The 17,614-nt window shown below is 42.1% G+C and overlaps 1 protein-coding gene and 1 long non-coding RNA gene across 2 annotated transcripts in view; one reads left to right on the top strand and one right to left on the bottom strand.

Annotated features, from left to right (window-relative positions):
- fez1 (fasciculation and elongation protein zeta 1 (zygin I)) overlaps nucleotides 1-1,224 on the top strand; it is a 62,483-nt gene extending 61,259 nt beyond the window's left edge. Inside the window, exon 10 of the mRNA XM_034178894.1 lies at nucleotides 881-1,224. Within this exon, the coding sequence (XP_034034785.1) occupies nucleotides 881-897 (17 nt within the window). The 3' untranslated portion in view covers nucleotides 898-1,224. The remainder of the gene's footprint in view (nucleotides 1-880) is intronic.
- On the bottom strand, nucleotides 396-9,246 carry LOC117517747. The gene is made up of 3 exons (XR_004562822.1): nucleotides 9,043-9,246; nucleotides 2,143-2,145; nucleotides 396-406 (listed from the first exon to the last, which is right to left on the bottom strand). It is a non-coding gene; the product is annotated as an uncharacterized LOC117517747 (long non-coding RNA).
- Between the last annotated feature and the right edge of the window lie 8,368 nt (nucleotides 9,247-17,614).

Here is a 17,614-nt window from a genome sequence, read left to right as displayed (position 1 = left end):
CTTCTGTTCTTCTGTATATGACCCTTGGTCATTGACGTTAAGTCATGAAATGACATGAATGAAGCAGTGCACTCTTATCATGTCCACATCTACTGGCCCCACGTGTCCAGCGAGCGGCATGCCGAAGGACACTGGGTCATGTGGACCATAGCTCATGTGGGTGACGTGACATTCAGATCGCCAGCTGAGTGTACACATGATTAGGTGGTCCTTTTCACCTGGCACAGCCTGCCAATGTGTGTGCTGAAATGGTTGCTCTAGCCTGTTGCAAAGGCACTATATGTTTTTATGTATTTCCATGTTCAAACAGCAAGCACACGCATGCACTTCAAAGTGGACAGTTGTAATGTCATGTCTGTCATAACACGGTACGTGTTCTCCAGCTGCTGTTTGCAGACACGCCCACCTGTTCGATCAGCACACAGAATAAAGTGTCACTCTCTGTTTCTGTGTTCTGTGATTATTTTAGTTATTTAAGTAATTATGTATGTAGCTATTGTAGTATTTATTTCTATACTTGTCCTGACTGTGTTCTCTGGGTTTTTAATTTTACATGTCATGTGCACTAAACCGTCATTTTCAGCTGCCAGCGATCAGCTGAGAGGCACCCTGCTGCGCTGTGCGCGCTCAGATGTGGCTGGCCAATCCCCATGTGATCTTGTATGTACATAATTACCAGCATGTCATGCAAGTGTGCTTCCCCCCTGCACACCACGTGTTGAGTTTGAGGCGACTCTGATTTTTCACAAGTGGCATGCAATTCCTCCTTCATGCGCCAGTTGGCTTCAATCGTGTTATGTGTGAAGGTGCCTTAAGATAGGGCCTTGGGAGTTGCATTATTTGTTGTTGTTTTTTAATTATCTTCCTCCTTTTTCTCTAGTGTTGTGTCCTACCTAAAGGGTCCCCAGGCTAGGGGCAAAGTCTGTGCTGGAAAATTCCCTTCCCAAGGGTTTTTCCAACCTGGCAGCCCTCCTGGCCCCTGGCCCAAGCTGCATGACCCCAGCCCTCCTTCATGGATCCTCACCATCGACATTATCATACTCACCTCGATGACGCCTGCCTTTTGCTGAGCTCACCTCCTCCCGTCCTGCATATCCAGCTCAGGCCAAACAACAAACAGCATCTGACCACAGGTGGGCAGGCCGCCACCCACTTCTAATGACCTTCATGAAGCATGATACGCTTTTAACGACCTCAACAACACACTGGTACAGGGATATAATTTTAATACAGCTTTCAGTGTCTTTATTTCTTTCATTTCACAAACACAGTTTTAATGTTGCCAGTTTTTTAAAGTCATTAACGCACTTCATATCCAGTTTTTTTTTTCTCTCTCTCTGTTCATTGGTCCACGACAAAACACTGTAACATAAAGAAAAAAGACATTGCGCCAATGTTACCATTTCCATTAATTGTTTGAGGTGGAATATCACATGAATACAAAAGCCATGCACCTTCTTCTGCCAACTTAGTACTGTAGCTCCATGAGAATGAAAAACACAACAATTACAGGTGCAGCGCATCAGGAAGCTTCTCTGTTTTTGTTTATTTTTTTGCATTTTGCTTTGAGTCTAATTATATGCCGTAAACTCTGTTGCTGACTTTCTTGATTTTTCTGAGCAGGAGGATACTCCTCATCCCCCCCCCCCCCCCCCCCCCCCCCCGATCCCTGTGCAGCTGTGTGGAGGTTTGTCACTGAGTTTTCCTCTGATATTTCCTGGTGACACCAAATTGTGTCATTTAAAGCCGTGCATATGACCATATTTATAATTCTTTTTGCGCCACGCAGGTGAATGTTCATTGCTAATTGCAGATAATAAAAATAAACATTCTACCCTAACAGCCTGTGTATTTGTTCCTTCTTTTGACTCTGTGTTATGGTTTTAGTGGAAATTAACATTATCGCAGGTTAATTATTGGGACACTGACAAACAAGCTCATTTCAAGCTACAAAACCGCATATATTGAGTCAGAGAGAAAAAAAATCCTTTCCACAGGTTTGTGTGAAAGAGTGACTGTGTTATTTAAGTTTCAGAAGGTAACTGTCATTAAAAATTTAGAAAATCTCGGAGTAATTGAATTTGGAAATTATGTGCAGAAATGCTCTTTTTTCTGTCTCACAGACCCCATTTACTCCATAACTCACTCATCCATCTCCACTTCTGCACTTTTTCTTTCAAGGTTAAGTTCATACAAAATACTATCATTAGGGTTATGTGGAGGTATGACTACTATTTGAGTTTTGGAATATTACTGCTATGAAACAATCAGAAAGCAATGGTTTACATTGCTGATTTAGTACGTTTCTGTGTGGAAACTCTCTCCATAGAAAAGAATGTTTGGAATATTCTGCAATAATTCCAATATATCCCCAAAAATGCTGTTCACATGCACAGACAGAAGCTGTGTCCTAATTCGGGGTCTGCACCCTTCTAAGGTCTGTGTCCCACAAAACTCTTCAGGCTTCAGCCCACAGCAGAGGCCGGAACAAAGCACAAATGAGGCAGTCTAGCCCACTTTACATTTTGCACTTGCATCATTGCATTTTTCCACCCCCACTTCTTGTCGCCTGGCAACAATGACAGCTGCCAAGCAGTCAGCTTCAGTGGGCTCAAATGTAGCTGACCCAGAAGAAGTTGCAGTTCCCTTGACCGGCCACTTGAAGCTGGATCCAAAAGGGAGCAGACTACCATTCAAGTCCATATTAAAATGTTAAACTTTGGAGCAGAAATAAACATGTTTACAGCCTGGTACAAAAAACAGTTTTGGGGGGTGAATTTTAATAAGGGGCAGTGAAATATAATAAGCTCTCTAGTGCAGCAGATAACTGAAACAGTCTTTCAAATGGTGATACAAGCACCACACTTGGCACAAACACTCCTCAGCCATTCTTCTAGAAAAAAACATCTAGCCACATGAATTTCCAATAGGTGGCAAGGTAGGGGTCAATGACTATTTAGATGGGTGTCAAATTTAAAAAATGCTCAAATCATATTGAAAACTACACCATATCATTTTTCTGATCATAAAGATTCCAAAAAGGTACACGTTGGACTATCTGTGAGTTCTATGGAGTTATGGGGTAAAAAAAAAAAAAAAAAGGTGATAGTGGTCAATTTCACTTGGATAGGGTTCAAAAGTTAAATTTTCTCCATTTTAGATAAAAAGTGAGGTTATTGGTTGAGCTAGTAGGATTTAAAAAATGGAATAGTTTTCCATGTGACAAAGTGCCTGGAAGACTGCAACAAGGAGCTCAGGAACCTCAAAGCTAAACATGAAGAACAGGCAAAAAGACCAAAATCAAGGCTTTGCACCAAGAAAAAGAACTGGGGCCTCATGTACAAAGACTTGCATGGATTTCCTACTGAAAACGCGTACTCCAAAGCCCAGAAATTGGCGTAAGCACAATAATATCCAGATGAATCAAACAGTGCGTACGCATGGATCAAATCAAATCAATTTTATTTATATAGCGCCAAATCACAACAAACAGTTGCCCCAAGGCACTTTATATTGTAAGGCAAGGCCATACAATAATTACAATAGTCCAGCCTAGAGGAAATAAATGCATGAATTAGTTTTTCAGCATCACTCTGAGACAAGCCCTTTCTAATTTTAGAGATATTGCGCAAATGCAAAAAAGCAGTCCTACATATTTGTTTAATATCAAATCAACTTTATTTATATAGCGCCAAATCACAACAAACAGCTGCACCAAGGCGCTTTATATTGTAAGGCAAGGCCATACAATAATTACGGAAAAACCCCAATGGTCAAAACGACCCCCTGTGAGCAAGCACTTGGCGACAGTGGGAAGGAAAAACTCCCTTTTAACAGGAAGAAACCTCCAGCAGAACCAGGCTCAGGGAGGGGCAGTCTTCTGCTGGGACTGGTTGGGGCTGAGGGAGAGAACCAGGAAAAAGACATGCTGTGGAAGAGAGCAGAGATCAATCACTAATGATTAAATGCAGAGTGGTGCATACAGAGCAAAAAGAGAAAGAAACACTCAGTGCATCATGGGAACCCCCCAGCAGTCTAAGTCTATAGCAGCATAACTAAGGGATGGTTCAGGGTCACCTGATCCAGCCCTAACTATAAGCTTTAGCAAAAAGGAAAGTTTTAAGCCTAATCTTAAAAGTAGAGAGGGTGTCTGTCTCCCTGATCTGAATTGGGAGCTGGTTCCACAGGAGAGGAGCCTGAAAGCTGAAGGCTCTGGCTCCCATTCTACTCTTACAAACCCTAGGAACTACAAGTAAGCCTGCAGTCTGAGAGCGAAGCGCTCTATTGGGGTGATATGGTACTATGAGGTCCCTAAGATAAGATGGGACCTGATTATTCAAACCTTATAAGTAAGAAGAAGAATTTTAAATTCTATTCTAGAATTAACAGGAAGCCAATGAAGAGAGGCCAATATGGCTGAGATATGCTCTCTCCTTCTAGTCCCTGTCAGTACTCTAGCTGCAGCATTTTGAATTAACTGAAGGCTTTTCAGGGAACTTTTAGGACAACCTGATAATAATGAATTACAATAGTCCAGCCTAGAGGAAATAAATGCACGAATTAGTTTTTCAGCATCACTCTGAGACAAGACCTTTCTAATTTTAGAGATATTGCGCAAATGCAAAAAAGCAGTCCTACATATTTGTTTAATATGCGCATTGAATGACATATCCTGATCAAAAATGACTCCAAGATTAAGTATTACTAGAGGTCAGGGTAATGCCATCCAGAGTAAGGATCTGGTTAGACACCATGTTTCTAAGATTTGTGGGGCCAAGTACAATAACTTCAGCTTTATCTGAGTTTAAAAGCAGGAAATTAGAGGTCATCCATGTCTTTATGTCTGTAAGACAATCCTGCAGTTTAGCTAATTGGTGTGTGTCCTCTGGCTTCATGGATAGATAAAGCTGGGTATCATCTGCGTAACAATGAAAATTTAAGCAATGCTGTCTAATAATACTGCCTAAGGGAAACATGTATAAAGTGAATAAAATTGGTCCTAGCACAGAACCTTGTGGAACTCCATAATTAACCTTAGTCTGTGAAGAAGATTCCCCATTTACATGAACAAATTGTAATCTATTAGATAAATATGATTCAAACCACTGCAGCGCAGTGCCTTTAATACCTATGGCATGCTCTAATCTCTGTAATAAAATTTTATGGTCAACAGTATCAAAAGCAGCACTGAGGTCTAACAGAACAAGCACAGAGATGAGTCCACTGTCTGAGGCCATAAGAAGATCATTTGTAACCTTCACTAATGCTGTTTCTGTACTATGATGAATTCTAAAACCTGACTGAAACTCTTCAAATAGACCATTCCTCTGCAGATGATCAGTTAGCTGAAAGCAGCCAAAGATAACTATACGTCTTTGGGATGGTTATGAGTAATTTTTTCTCTAAAAGTTAAAATTTTATTAGCAAAGAAAGTCATGAAGTCATTGCTAGTTAAAGTTAAAGGAATACTCGGCTCAATAGAGCTCTGACTCTTTGTCAGCCTGGCTACAGTGCTGAAAAGAAACCTGGGGTTGTTCTTATTTTCTTCAATTAGTGATGAGTAGTAAGATGTCCTAGCTTTATGGAGGGCTTTTTTATAGAGCAACAGACTCTTTTTCCAGGCTAAGTGAAGATCTTCTAAATTAGTGAGACGCCATTTCCTCTCCAACTTACGGGTTATCTGCTTTAAGCTGCGGGTTTGTGAGTTATACCATGGAGTCAGGCACTTCTGATTTAAAGCTCTCTTTTTCAGAGGGGCTACAGCATCCAAAGTTGTCTTCAATGAGGATGTAAAACTATTGACGAGATACTCTATCTCACTTACAGAGTTTAGGTAGCTACTCTGCACTGTGTTGGTATATGGCATTAGAGAACATAAAGAAGGAATCATATCCTTAAACCTAGTTACAGCGCTTTCTGAAAGACTTCTAGTGTAATGAAACTTATTCCCCACTGCTGGGTAGTCCATCAGAGTAAATGTAAATGATATTAAGAAATGATCAGACAGAAGGCAGTTTTCGTGGAATACTGTTAAGTCTTCAATTTCCATACCATAAGTCAGAACAAGATCTAAGATATGATTAAAGTGGTGGGTGGACTCATTTACATTTTGAGCAAAGCCAATTGAGTCTAATAATAGTTTAAATGCAGTGTTGAGGCTGTCATTCTCAGCATCTGTGTGGATGTTAAAATCGCCCACTATAATTATCTTATCTGAGCTAAGCACTAAGTCAGACAAAAGGTCTGAAAATTCAAAATAAAACTGGTTTTTGGGATTTCCAATTTGGATGGACAAGACTAAGAGTCAAGCTTTCAAATGAATTAAAGCTCTGTCTGGGTTTTTGATTAATTAATAAGCTGGAAACGAAGATTGCTGCTAATCCTCCGCCCCGGCCCGTGCTACGAGCATTCTGGCAGTTAGTGTGACTCGGGGGTGTTGACTCATTTAAACTAACATATTCATCCTGCTGTAACCAGGTTTCTGTAAGGCAGGATAAATCAATACGTTGATCAATTATTATATCATTTACTAACAGGGACTTAGAAGAGAGAGACCTAATGTTTAATAGACCACATTTAACTGTTTTAGTCTGTGGTGTAGTTGAAGGTGCTATATTACTTTTTCTTTTTGAATTTTTATGCTTAAATAGATTTTTACTGGTTATTGGTGGTGTGGGAGCAGGCACCGTCTCTCCGGGGATGGGGTAATGAGGGGATGGCAGGGGGAGAGAAGCTGCAGAGAGGTGTGTAAGACTACAACTCTGCTGCCTGGTCCCAACCCTGGATAGTCACGGTTTGGAGGATTTAAGAAAATTGGCCAGATTTCTAGAAATGAGAGCTGCTCCATCCAAAGTGGGATGGATGCCGTCTCTCCTAACAAGACCAGGTTTTCCCCAGAAGCTTTGCCCACCTCATTTTTTGGACACCACTCAGACAGCCAGCAATTCAAGGAGAACATGCGGCTAAACATGTCACTCCCGGTCTGATCGGGGAGGGGCCCAGAGAAAACTACAGAGTCCGACATTGTTTTTGCAAAGTTACACACCGATTCAATGTTAATTTTAGTGACCTCCGATTAGCGTAACCGGGTGTCATTACTGCTGATGTGAATTACAATCTTACCAAATTTACGCTTAGCCTTAGCCAGCAGTTTCAAATTTCCTTCAATGTCGCCTGCTCTGGCCCCCGGAAGACAATTGACTATGGTTGCTGATGTCGCTAACTTCACATTTCTCAAAACAGAGTCGCCAATAACCAGAGTTTGATCCTCGGTGGGTGTGTCGCCGAGTGGGGAAAAACGGTTAGAAATGTGAACGGGTTGGCGGTGTACACGGGGCTTCTGTTTAGGGCTACGCTTCCTCCTCACAGTCACCCAGTCGGCCTGCTTTCCCGGCTGCTCGGGATCTGCTGGAAGGGAACTAACGGCGGCTAAGCTACCTTGGTCCGCACCGACTACAGGGGCCTGGCTAGCTGTAGAATTTTCCACGGTGCGGAGCCGAGTCTCCAATTCGCCCTGCCTGGCCTCCAAAGCTACGAATAAGCTACACTTATTACAAGTACCATTACTGCTAAAGGAGGCCGAGGAATAACTAAACATTTCACACCCAGAGCAGAAAAGTGCGGGAGAGACAGGAGAAGCTGCCATGCTAAATCGGCTAAGAGCTAGTAGCTGCGCTAAGCTAGCGGATTCCTAAAAACACACAAAGTGAATAATGTGTAAATAATTTAGAGGTGATTCAGCAGAGGGAGTGCTTTAGTTAAGGCACGTGAAGATTACACTGTGAAACAAATCGTTATCTAGTTAACTAGATCAATCTAACTGTGCAGATTAAACAGCTAACAGATACAGCAAAACAACGCTGTGCTCCAGAACAGGAAGTGATACAATACCGCAGTGAGAGCCAACCACCAGTAGAGGCCAAGACCAAGGCCAAACGGACTGTGCTTGGATCCAAGCACAGTCCGTTTGTACATCCCACTGAACATGGAATTGAATGCACATGCACACACACCAAGTTCCTCCCTTACCACGCCCTCATTTAAATATGCAAATTCATGTAAATCGGCCCTGGAGGCTGGAAATTCCCGTCCGTCAGATCGGTCAACATGAACCCAAAAAGGAAATTACACTGAGCTACAGATGAATGGAAATGATACGGAGACACGCAGGGATAGTTTATTTGGCACCCTGTCACACGGAATAAACATGAAATGGTAAAAGAGTTGGTGGGAGCGTGTGTGTGTGAGGCCGCAACACTGTGGGCTCGGCAGTGCACACACATACTGAAAACAGTGAGGGGTGCCTCAGTGATTACACACACGTTTACTGACAAATATACTAAACACAGGGAGACAATTCAGGGCCTGTTAAGAAGCTCTAGTTTCACAATCAAGAAAGAAAAATAACAATAATAACAAAAAATATTTGAATGCGCACATGCCAGACAGGTACATAAAATGCACGGTAACATTGGGGGGGGGGGGGGGGGGGGGGTACGGTTAGGGGAAGGGAGACAGTTAGGTTACGGTCATGGTTACGGTTAGAATAGGTTACATAAAAAAAAGCATCATGGAAATGTCACTCATTTTGTGACAGGAGCATGTAAAGAAAGTGTCAGACTGGGCTGCCCCAACCAAGCTGTTTGTCACAATTAGGGATAGGTATTGATAAGATTTTATTGATAAATGATATTGATGAGGGAATTGATAAAGAATCAACTCGATAAGCTGAATCAATAAGCAAAAAGGCTATTGATGTCGGTGGATCTAATCATTTCTTATTGATTCTTAAGAGGAACTGGTTTTTGATACCCATCCCTAGTCAGGATGAATGAGTCGTGCATTGAACCAGCCCACCAAGCCATGATGTTAGATGCATTTGCGCATCACATATGTTTGAACATTGATGGAATTAAATTGTTCCCTATTAACAAAAACAAATTCATGTGATGGTGCCTTTATGTGTGCAGTCAATAGCTCTGATTACATTAGGGAAACCAGCTCTTGCTGCAAATTGCGCTTTGATCTTGGAATATGATCTACCTAGATGACATTTGGATAATTCTGTCCCACACAGCTGGCATGGCTCGGCGCAAGGTTGACTGGCACACTCCCGACTGATCAGTCAGCTCCCACTGGAATGGCCCTGTTGCCAGGAAGGCCAGTGTGGTCAGCACCTGTGTGAACACAGACGACCCCTGGCTCCTCGCTGTATTGCGCTCTGGGCCAGCTGCAGTTCTGCACACAACTCCAATAACTGGCCTTGGCAAACAAAATTGGCTTATGAGCCAATTATCGTCATTTGCAAGTAAATCCTTGCATTCCCTGAATAGTAGAGAAGCTTGAATCTTCGACTAGACTGGGTTCCTTGACGCGAGGACGTTTCGCTTCAAATCGCAGAAGCTTCCTCAGCTAAAATTCTTGCTCTGGTAGTCTGACTTCTGTCTTGACTCTTGTAGAGAAGAATAAACAGTACCCCATTGTAAACAGGGGACAAAGCGTGTCTCAGGCCTGAGTGGCCTGTCGATGAGTCCCTCTCATCGACATGAGTCCCTCTCATCGACAGGCAGACATACTACAGACTGTACCCTGGGGACGCCACTCCATGCATCTATGGACTGCCCAAAATCCACAAACAGGACGTGCCACTCAGGCCTATTGTATGTAGCACAGATTCCATCACATACAATTTGGCCAAGCACCTCAAGTGGATTTTGGCTCCTCTAGTGGGTAACTCAGACCACCATGTGGAGAACATACAAGATTTTGTGAACAAGATCAAGGACCTGCAGCTGGAGGCAGATGAAACTATGGTGTCATTTGATCTGACATCGTTGTTCACCTGCATCCCCACCGCTGAGGCCATCTCAGCTGTGAGGCAGAGACTGCTGGAGGATGTGTCTCTACTTGAAAGGACCAAACTCACATCAGACCACATCTGCCAACTCTTGGAGATCTGTCTTAACACCACATATTTCCTGTTTAGGGGGAATTACTACAGGCAGATCCATGGTTGTGCGATGGGCTCTCCGGTATCCCCCATTGTAGCCAATCTGTACATGGAGCGAGTGGAGAAGACAGCCTTGACGTCTTTCATGGGCATCTCTCCCAGTCACTGGTTCAGATATGTCGATGCCACATGGGTTAAAATCAAGCAACAGGAGGTTGAGGACTTTACAGAACACATCAACTCGGTGGATTCCAATATCAAGTTCACACGTGAGGATGCCAGAAACAACCATTTAGCCTTCCTGGACTGTGATGTTACGATTGGAGAGAACAGGCAGCTCCAGACAAGGGTTTACAGAAAACCCACTCACACTGACCAATATCTGCTCTTTGGCTCAAACCACCCCCTTGAACACAAGCTCGGGGTGATCAGGACTCTTCAACACAGAGCCCTACAGGTGCCCACAACTGCAGAGGGAAGGGCTAAAGAACAACAACTTGTACGGAAAGCCCTCACAGTATGTGGGTACCCACGATGGTCCCTGGACAAAGTGCAGAAGTCCCAGAAAACAAAGAGACCACATAGACAGGAGACGGAGACAAGAAGAAGAGGAGTGTCTCTCCCTTATTTAGCAGGAGTAGGGGAAAAACTACAGAGGATCTTCAGACAGCACAAAATCCCAGTTTACTTTAAACCGGTTAACACCTTGAGACAGAAATTAGTTCACCCTAAGGACAGGATCCCTAGTTACAGAGCAATGTAGTGTATTCTATCAAATGTCAGGAAAATTGTAATGAACACTACATACGTGAAACGAAGCAACCTTTACACAAAATGCTATACCAGCACCGCAGAGAGGGCGCCAGTGGACCTCAGGCAGTATTATTAGACGGCATTGCTTAAATTTTCATTGTTACGCAGATGATACCCAGCTTTATCTATCCATGAAGCCAGAGGACACACACCAATTAGCTAAACTGCAGGATTGTCTTACAGACATAAAGACATGGATGACCTCTAATTTCCTGCTTTTAAACTCAGATAAAACTGAAGTTATTGTACTTGGCCCCAAATCTTAGAAACATGGTGTCTAACCAGATCCTTACTCTGGATGGCATTACCCTGACCTCTAGTAATACGGTGAGAAATCTTGGAGTCATTTTTGATCAGGATATGTCATTCAATGCGCATATTAAACAAATATGTAGGACTGCTTTTTTGCATTTGCGCAATATCTCTAAAATTAGAAAGGTCTTGTCTCAGAGTGATGCTGAAAAACTAATTCATGCATTTATTTCCTCTAGGCTGGACTATTGTAATTCATTATTATCAGGTTGTCCTAAAAGTTCCCTGAAAAGCCTTCAGTTAATTCAAAATGCTGCAGCTAGAGTGCTAACAGGGACTAGAAGGAGAGAGCATATCTCAGCCATATTGGCCTCTCTTCATTGGCTTCCTGTTAATTCTAGAATAGAATTTAAAATTCTTCTTCTTACTTATAAGGTTTTGAATAATCAGGTCCCATCTTATCTTAGGGACCTCATAGTACCATATCACCCCAATAGAGTGCTTCGCTCTCAGACTGCAGGCTTACTTGTAGTTCCTAGGGTTTGTAAGAGTAGAATGGGAGGCAGAGCCTTCAGCTTTCAGGCTCCTCTCCTGTGGAACCAGCTCCCAATTCAGATCAGGGAGACAGACACCCTCTCTACTTTTAAGATAAGGCTTAAAACTTTCCTTTTGCTAAAGCTTATAGTTAGGGCTGGATCAGGTGACCCTGAACCATCCCTTAGTTATGCTGCTATAGACTTAGACTGCTGGGGGGTTCCCATGATGCACTGAGTGTTTCTTTCTCTTTTTGCTCTGTATGTACCACTCTGCATATAATCATTAGTGATTGATCTCTGCTCCCCTCCACAGCATGTCTTTTTCCTGGTTCTCTCCCTCAGCCCCAACCAGTCCCAGCAGAAGACTGCCCCTCCCTGAGCCTGGTTCTGCTGGAGGTTTCTTCCTGTTAAAAGGGAGTTTTTCCTTCCCACTGTTGCCAAGTGCTTGCTCACAGGGGGTCGTTTTGACCGTTGGGGTTTTTCCGTAATTATTGTATGGCCTTGCCTTACAATATAAAGCGCCTTGGGGCAACTGTTTGTTGTGATTTGGCGCTATATAAAAAAAATTGATTTGATTTGATTTGATTTAAGCACATTTAGGATTTATTCCTTCAAAAACCATGAGGAATGTTTCAGTAAGGACTTCAAAGCCAAAGAGGCATCAAAGACCAACTACGGTGGTTATGTCATCACTGGAGGTTTTCTTTTTGCTGGATTAGTGATGGTAAAATACTTTTGTGTAAAGTCTTGAATTGATTCCTGTAATCAAGAGGTGAAACTTCAATCGTGGATGAACAACAACAGACCAAAGAGGACGTTATGTGGTGCTGATGTTGATTTGAATCTGTTTTAGTTTGATTTTTGATGCCTACTTTGTCTGAATGTTTCTCTTGGCAGTTTGACCCCCCCCCCCCCCCCATGTTTTTATTCAGCAATAAATAATTTGACACAAAGCTGTTGTTTCCAGTGAAAACACACCGAAGCCAATTCAAGTATAGAATACTCAACTGAAGCACAGCATCAAGTTTTCATCATAAGCAATAATTTCTTACTTAACCACAAAGAAAATGTTCAATTCTTTAAATATAAATGTAACCAAAGTTTTTCTGGATGTTTAATTTGAAACTCACAAACCAGATGAATTCATGATGGTGGCACTGCTGGTAAACTACTGGTTCAAAATTTATATTGTTTCCACATTTAACCCAAAAGACTGAAAAAACCTGAGTGTTTACAACTCTTTTTGAAAATATATATTTTAAACACATTTTTCGCCACTTTAAAGTGTTTATTGTGAGAAAATTTATCACCTTAGGTTTAATAGGTTTGCACACACTTTGACAAAAATTAAATTTTCCAAACTGCACTAATTTTATTCAGTCCGAAAGCGACATTCATTTCTGTATCAAGTTGCCTAAAAATAAAAGGAAACAGACTGATTTCAGTTTTTGTTCCTTCAGTCAGATTTTCAGTGGGTCAAAGGTTTACATACAGGTTACATACAATAATTATGTAAAACCCCAACGGTCAAAACGACCCCCTGTGAGCAAGCACTTGGCTACAGTGGGAAGGAAAAACTCCCTTTTAACAGGAAGAAACCTCCAGCAGAACCAGGCTCAGGGAGGGGCAGTCTTCTGCTGGGACTGGTTGGGGCTGAGGGAGAGAACCAGGAAAAAGACATGCTGTGGAGGGGAGCAGAGATCGATCACTAATGATTAAATGCAGAGTGGTGCATACAGAGCAAAAAGAGAAAGAAACAGTGCATCATGGGAACCCCCCAGCAGTCTACGTCTATAGCAGCATAACTAAGGGATGGTTCAGGGTCACCTGATCCAGCCCTAACTATAAGCTTTAGCAAAAAGGAAAGTTTTAAGCCTAATCTTAAAAGTAGAGAGGGTGTCTGTCTCCCTGATCTGAATTGGGAGCTGGTTCCACAGGAGAGGAGCCTGAAAGCTGAAGGCTCTGCCTCCCATTCTACTCTTACAAACCCTAGGAACTACAAGTAAGCCTGCAGTCTGAGAGCGAAGCGCTCTATTGGGGTGATATGGTACTACGAGGTCCCTAAGATAAGATGGGACCTGATTATTCAAAACCTTATAAGTAAGAAGAAGAATTTTAAATTCTATTCTAGAATTAACAGGAAGCCAATGAAGAGAGGCCAATATGGGTGAGATATGCTCTCTCCTTCTAGTCCCCGTCAGTACTCTAGCTGCAGCATTTTGAATTAACTGAAGGCTTTTTAGGGAACTTTTAGGACAACCTGATAATAATGAATTACAATAGTCCAGCCTAGAGGAAATAAATGCATGAATTAGTTTTTCAGCATCACTCTGAGACAAGACCTTTCTGATTTTAGAGATATTGCGTAAATGCAAAAAAGCAGTCCTACATATTTGTTTAATATGCGCTTTGAATGACATATCCTGATCAAAAATGACTCCAAGATTTCTCACAGCATTACTAGAGGTCAGGGTAATGCCATCCAGAGTAAGGATCTGGTTAGACACCATGTTCTAAGATTTGTGGGGCCAAGTACAATAACTTCAGTTTTATCTGAGTTTAAAAGCAGGAAATTAGAGGTCATCCATGTCTTTATGTCTGTAAGACAATCCTGCAGTTTAGCTAATTGGTGTGTGTCCTCTGGCTTCATGGATAGATAAAGCTGGGTATCATCTGCGTAACAATGAAAATTTAAGCAATACCGTCTAATAATACTGCCTAAGGGAAGCATATATAAAGTGAATAAAATTGGTCCTAGCACAGAACCTTGTGGAACTCCATAATTAACTTTAGTCTGTGAAGAAGATTCCCCATTTACATGAACAAATTGTAATCTATTAGACAAATATGATTCAAACCACCGCAGCGCAGTGCCTTTAATACCTATGGCATGCTCTAATCTCTGTAATAAAATTTTATGGTCAACAGTATCAAAAGCAGCACTGAGGTCTAACAGAACAGCACAGAGATGAGTCCACTGTCCGAGGCCATAAGAAGATCATTTGTAACCTTCACTAATGCTGTTTCTGTACTATGATGAATTCTAAAACCTGACTGAAACTCTTCAAATAGACCATTCCTCTGCAGATGATCAGTTAGCTGTTTTACAACTACCCTTTCAAGAATTTTTGAGAGAAAAGGAAGGTTGGAGATTGGCCTATAATTAGCTAAGATAGCTGGGTCAAGTGATGGCTTTTTAAGTAATGGTTTAATTACTGCCACCTTAAAAGCCTGTGGTACATAGCCAACTAACAAAGATAGATTGATCATATTTAAGATCGAAGCATTAAATAATGGTAGGGCTTCCTTGAGCAGCCTGGTAGGAATTGGGTCTAATAAACATGTTGATGGTTTGGATGAAGTAACTAATGAAAATAACTCAGACAGAACAATCGGAGAGAAAGAGTCTAACCAAATACCGGCATCACTGAAAGCAGCCAAAGATAACGATATGTCTTTGGGATGGTTATGAGTAATTTTTTCTCTAATGGTTAAAATTTTGTTAGTAAAGAAAGTCATGAAGTCATTACTAGTTAAAGTTAATGGAATACTCAGCTCAATAGAGCTCTGACTCTTTGTCAGCCTGGCTACAGTGCTGAAAAGAAACCTGGGGTTGTTCTTATTTTCTTCAATTAGTGATGAGTAGAAAGATGTCCTAGCTTTACGGAGGGCTTTTTTATAGAGCAACAGACTCTTTTTCCAGGCTAAGTGGAGATCTTCTAAATTAGTGAGACGCCATTTCCTCTCCAACTTACGGGTTATCTGCTTTAAGCTACGAGTTTGTGAGTTATACCACGGAGTCAGACACTTCTGATTTATAGCTCTCTTTTTCAGAGGAGCTACAGCATCCAAAGTTGTCTTCAATGAGGATGTAAAACTATTGACGAGATACTCTATCTCCCTTACAGAGTTTAGGTAGCTACTCTGCACTGTGTTGTTATATGGCATTAGAGAACATAAAAAAGGAATCATATCCTTAAACCTAGTTACAGCGCTTTCTGAAAGACTTCTAGTGTAATGAAACTTATTCCCTACTGCTGGGTAGTCCATCAGAGTAAATGTAAATGTTATTAAGAAATGATCAGACAGAAGGGAGTTTTCAGGGAATACTGTTAAGTCTTCAATTTCCATACCATAAGTCAGAACAAGATCTAAGATATGATTAAAGTGGTGGGTGGACTCATTTACTTTTTGAGCAAAGCCAATAGAGTCTAATAATAGATTAAATGCAGTGTTGAGGCTGTCATTCTCAGCATCTGTGTGGATGTTAAAATCGCCCACTATAATTATCTTATCTGAGCTAAGCACTAAGTCAGACAAAAGGTCTGAAAATTCACAGAGAAACTCACAGTAACGACCAGGTGGACGATAGATAATAACAAATAAAACTGGTTTTTGGGACTTCCAATTTGGATGGACAAGACTAAGAGACAAGCTTTCAAATGAATTAAAGCTCTGTCTGGGTTTTGGTAACCAGGTTTCTGTTAGGCAGAATAAATCAATATGTTGATCAATTATTATATCATTTACCAACAGGGACTTAGAAGAGAGAGACCTAATGTTTAATAGACCACATTTAACTGTTTTAGTCTGTGGTGCAGTTGAAGGTGCTATATTATTTTTTCTTTTTGAATTTTTATGCTTAAATAGATTTTTGCTGGTTATGGTAGTCTGGGAGCAGGCACCGTCTCTACGGGGATGGGGTAATGAGGGGATGGCAGGGGGAGAGAAGCTGCAGAGAGGTGTGTAAGACTACAACTCTGCTTCCTGGTCCCAACCCTGGATAGTCACGGTTTGGAGGATTTAAGAAAATTGGCCAGATTTCTAGAAATGAGAGCTGCTCCATCCAAAGTGGGATGGATGCCGTCTCTCCTAACAAGACCAGGTTTTCCCCAGAAGCTTTGCCAATTATCTATGAAGCCCACCTCATTTTTTGGACACCACTCAGACAGCCAGCAATTCAAGGAGAACATGCGGCTAAACATGTCACTCCCGGTCCGATTGGGGAGGGGCCCAGAGAAAACTACAGAGTCCGACATTGTTTTTGCAAAGTTACACACCGATTTAATGTTAATTTTAGTGACCTCCGATTGGCGTAACCGGGTGTCATTACTGCCGACGTGAATTACAATCTTACCAAATTTACGCTTAGCCTTAGCCAGCAGTTTCAAATTTCCTTCAATGTCGCCTGCTCTGGCCCCCGGAAGACACTTGACTATGGTTGCTGGTGTCGCTAACTTCACATTTCTCAAAACAGAGTCGCCAATAACCAGAGTTTGTTCCTTGGCGGGTGTGTCGTCGAGTGGGGAAAAACGGTTAGAGATGTGAACGGGTTGGCGGTGTACACGGGGCTTCTGTTTAGGGCTACGCTTCCTCCTCACAGTCACCCAGTCGGCCTGCTTTCCCGGCTGCTCAGGATCTGCCAGGGGGTAACTAACGGCGGCTAAGCTACCTTGGTCCGCACCGACTACAGGGGCCTGGCTAGCTGTAGAATTTTCCACGGTGCGGAGCTGAGTCTCCAATTCGCCCAGCCTGGCCTCCAAAGCTACGAATAAGCTACACTTATTACAAGTACCGTTACTGCTAAAGGAGGCTGAGGAATAACTAAACATTTCACACCCAGAGCAGAAAAGTGCGGGAGAGACAGGAGAAGCCGCCATGCTAAATCGGCTAAGAGCTAGTAGCTACGCTAAGCTAGCGGATTCCTAAAAACACGCAAAGTGAATAATGTGTAAATAATTTAGAGGTGATTCAGCAGAAGGAGTGCTTTAGTTAAGGCACGTAAAGATTACACTGGGAAACAAATCGTAATCTAGATAACTAGATCAATCTAACTGCGCAGATTAAACAGCTAACAGATACAGAAAAACACCGCTGTGCTCCGGAACAGGAAGTGATACAATACCGCAGTGAGAGCCAACCACCAGTTTAACGATCAACCTACGAGGTTGGACACATAAGACTGTATAACACTGTGACACTGTTTCTCAGTGAAACAGTGTCAGGTCAAACCTTCCTTTCCTCCTGTTTCACAACAGGCACTTTTCTGCCCCCTGCTGTTTGA

The sequence above is a fragment of the Thalassophryne amazonica genome, chromosome 9 (genome assembly GCF_902500255.1).
Source record: "Thalassophryne amazonica chromosome 9, fThaAma1.1, whole genome shotgun sequence".
Classification (NCBI taxonomy): domain Eukaryota; kingdom Metazoa; phylum Chordata; class Actinopteri; order Batrachoidiformes; family Batrachoididae; genus Thalassophryne; species Thalassophryne amazonica.
Note: the sequence above shows the minus strand (reverse complement) of the source record. Positions and strands in the feature narration are given on the sequence as shown.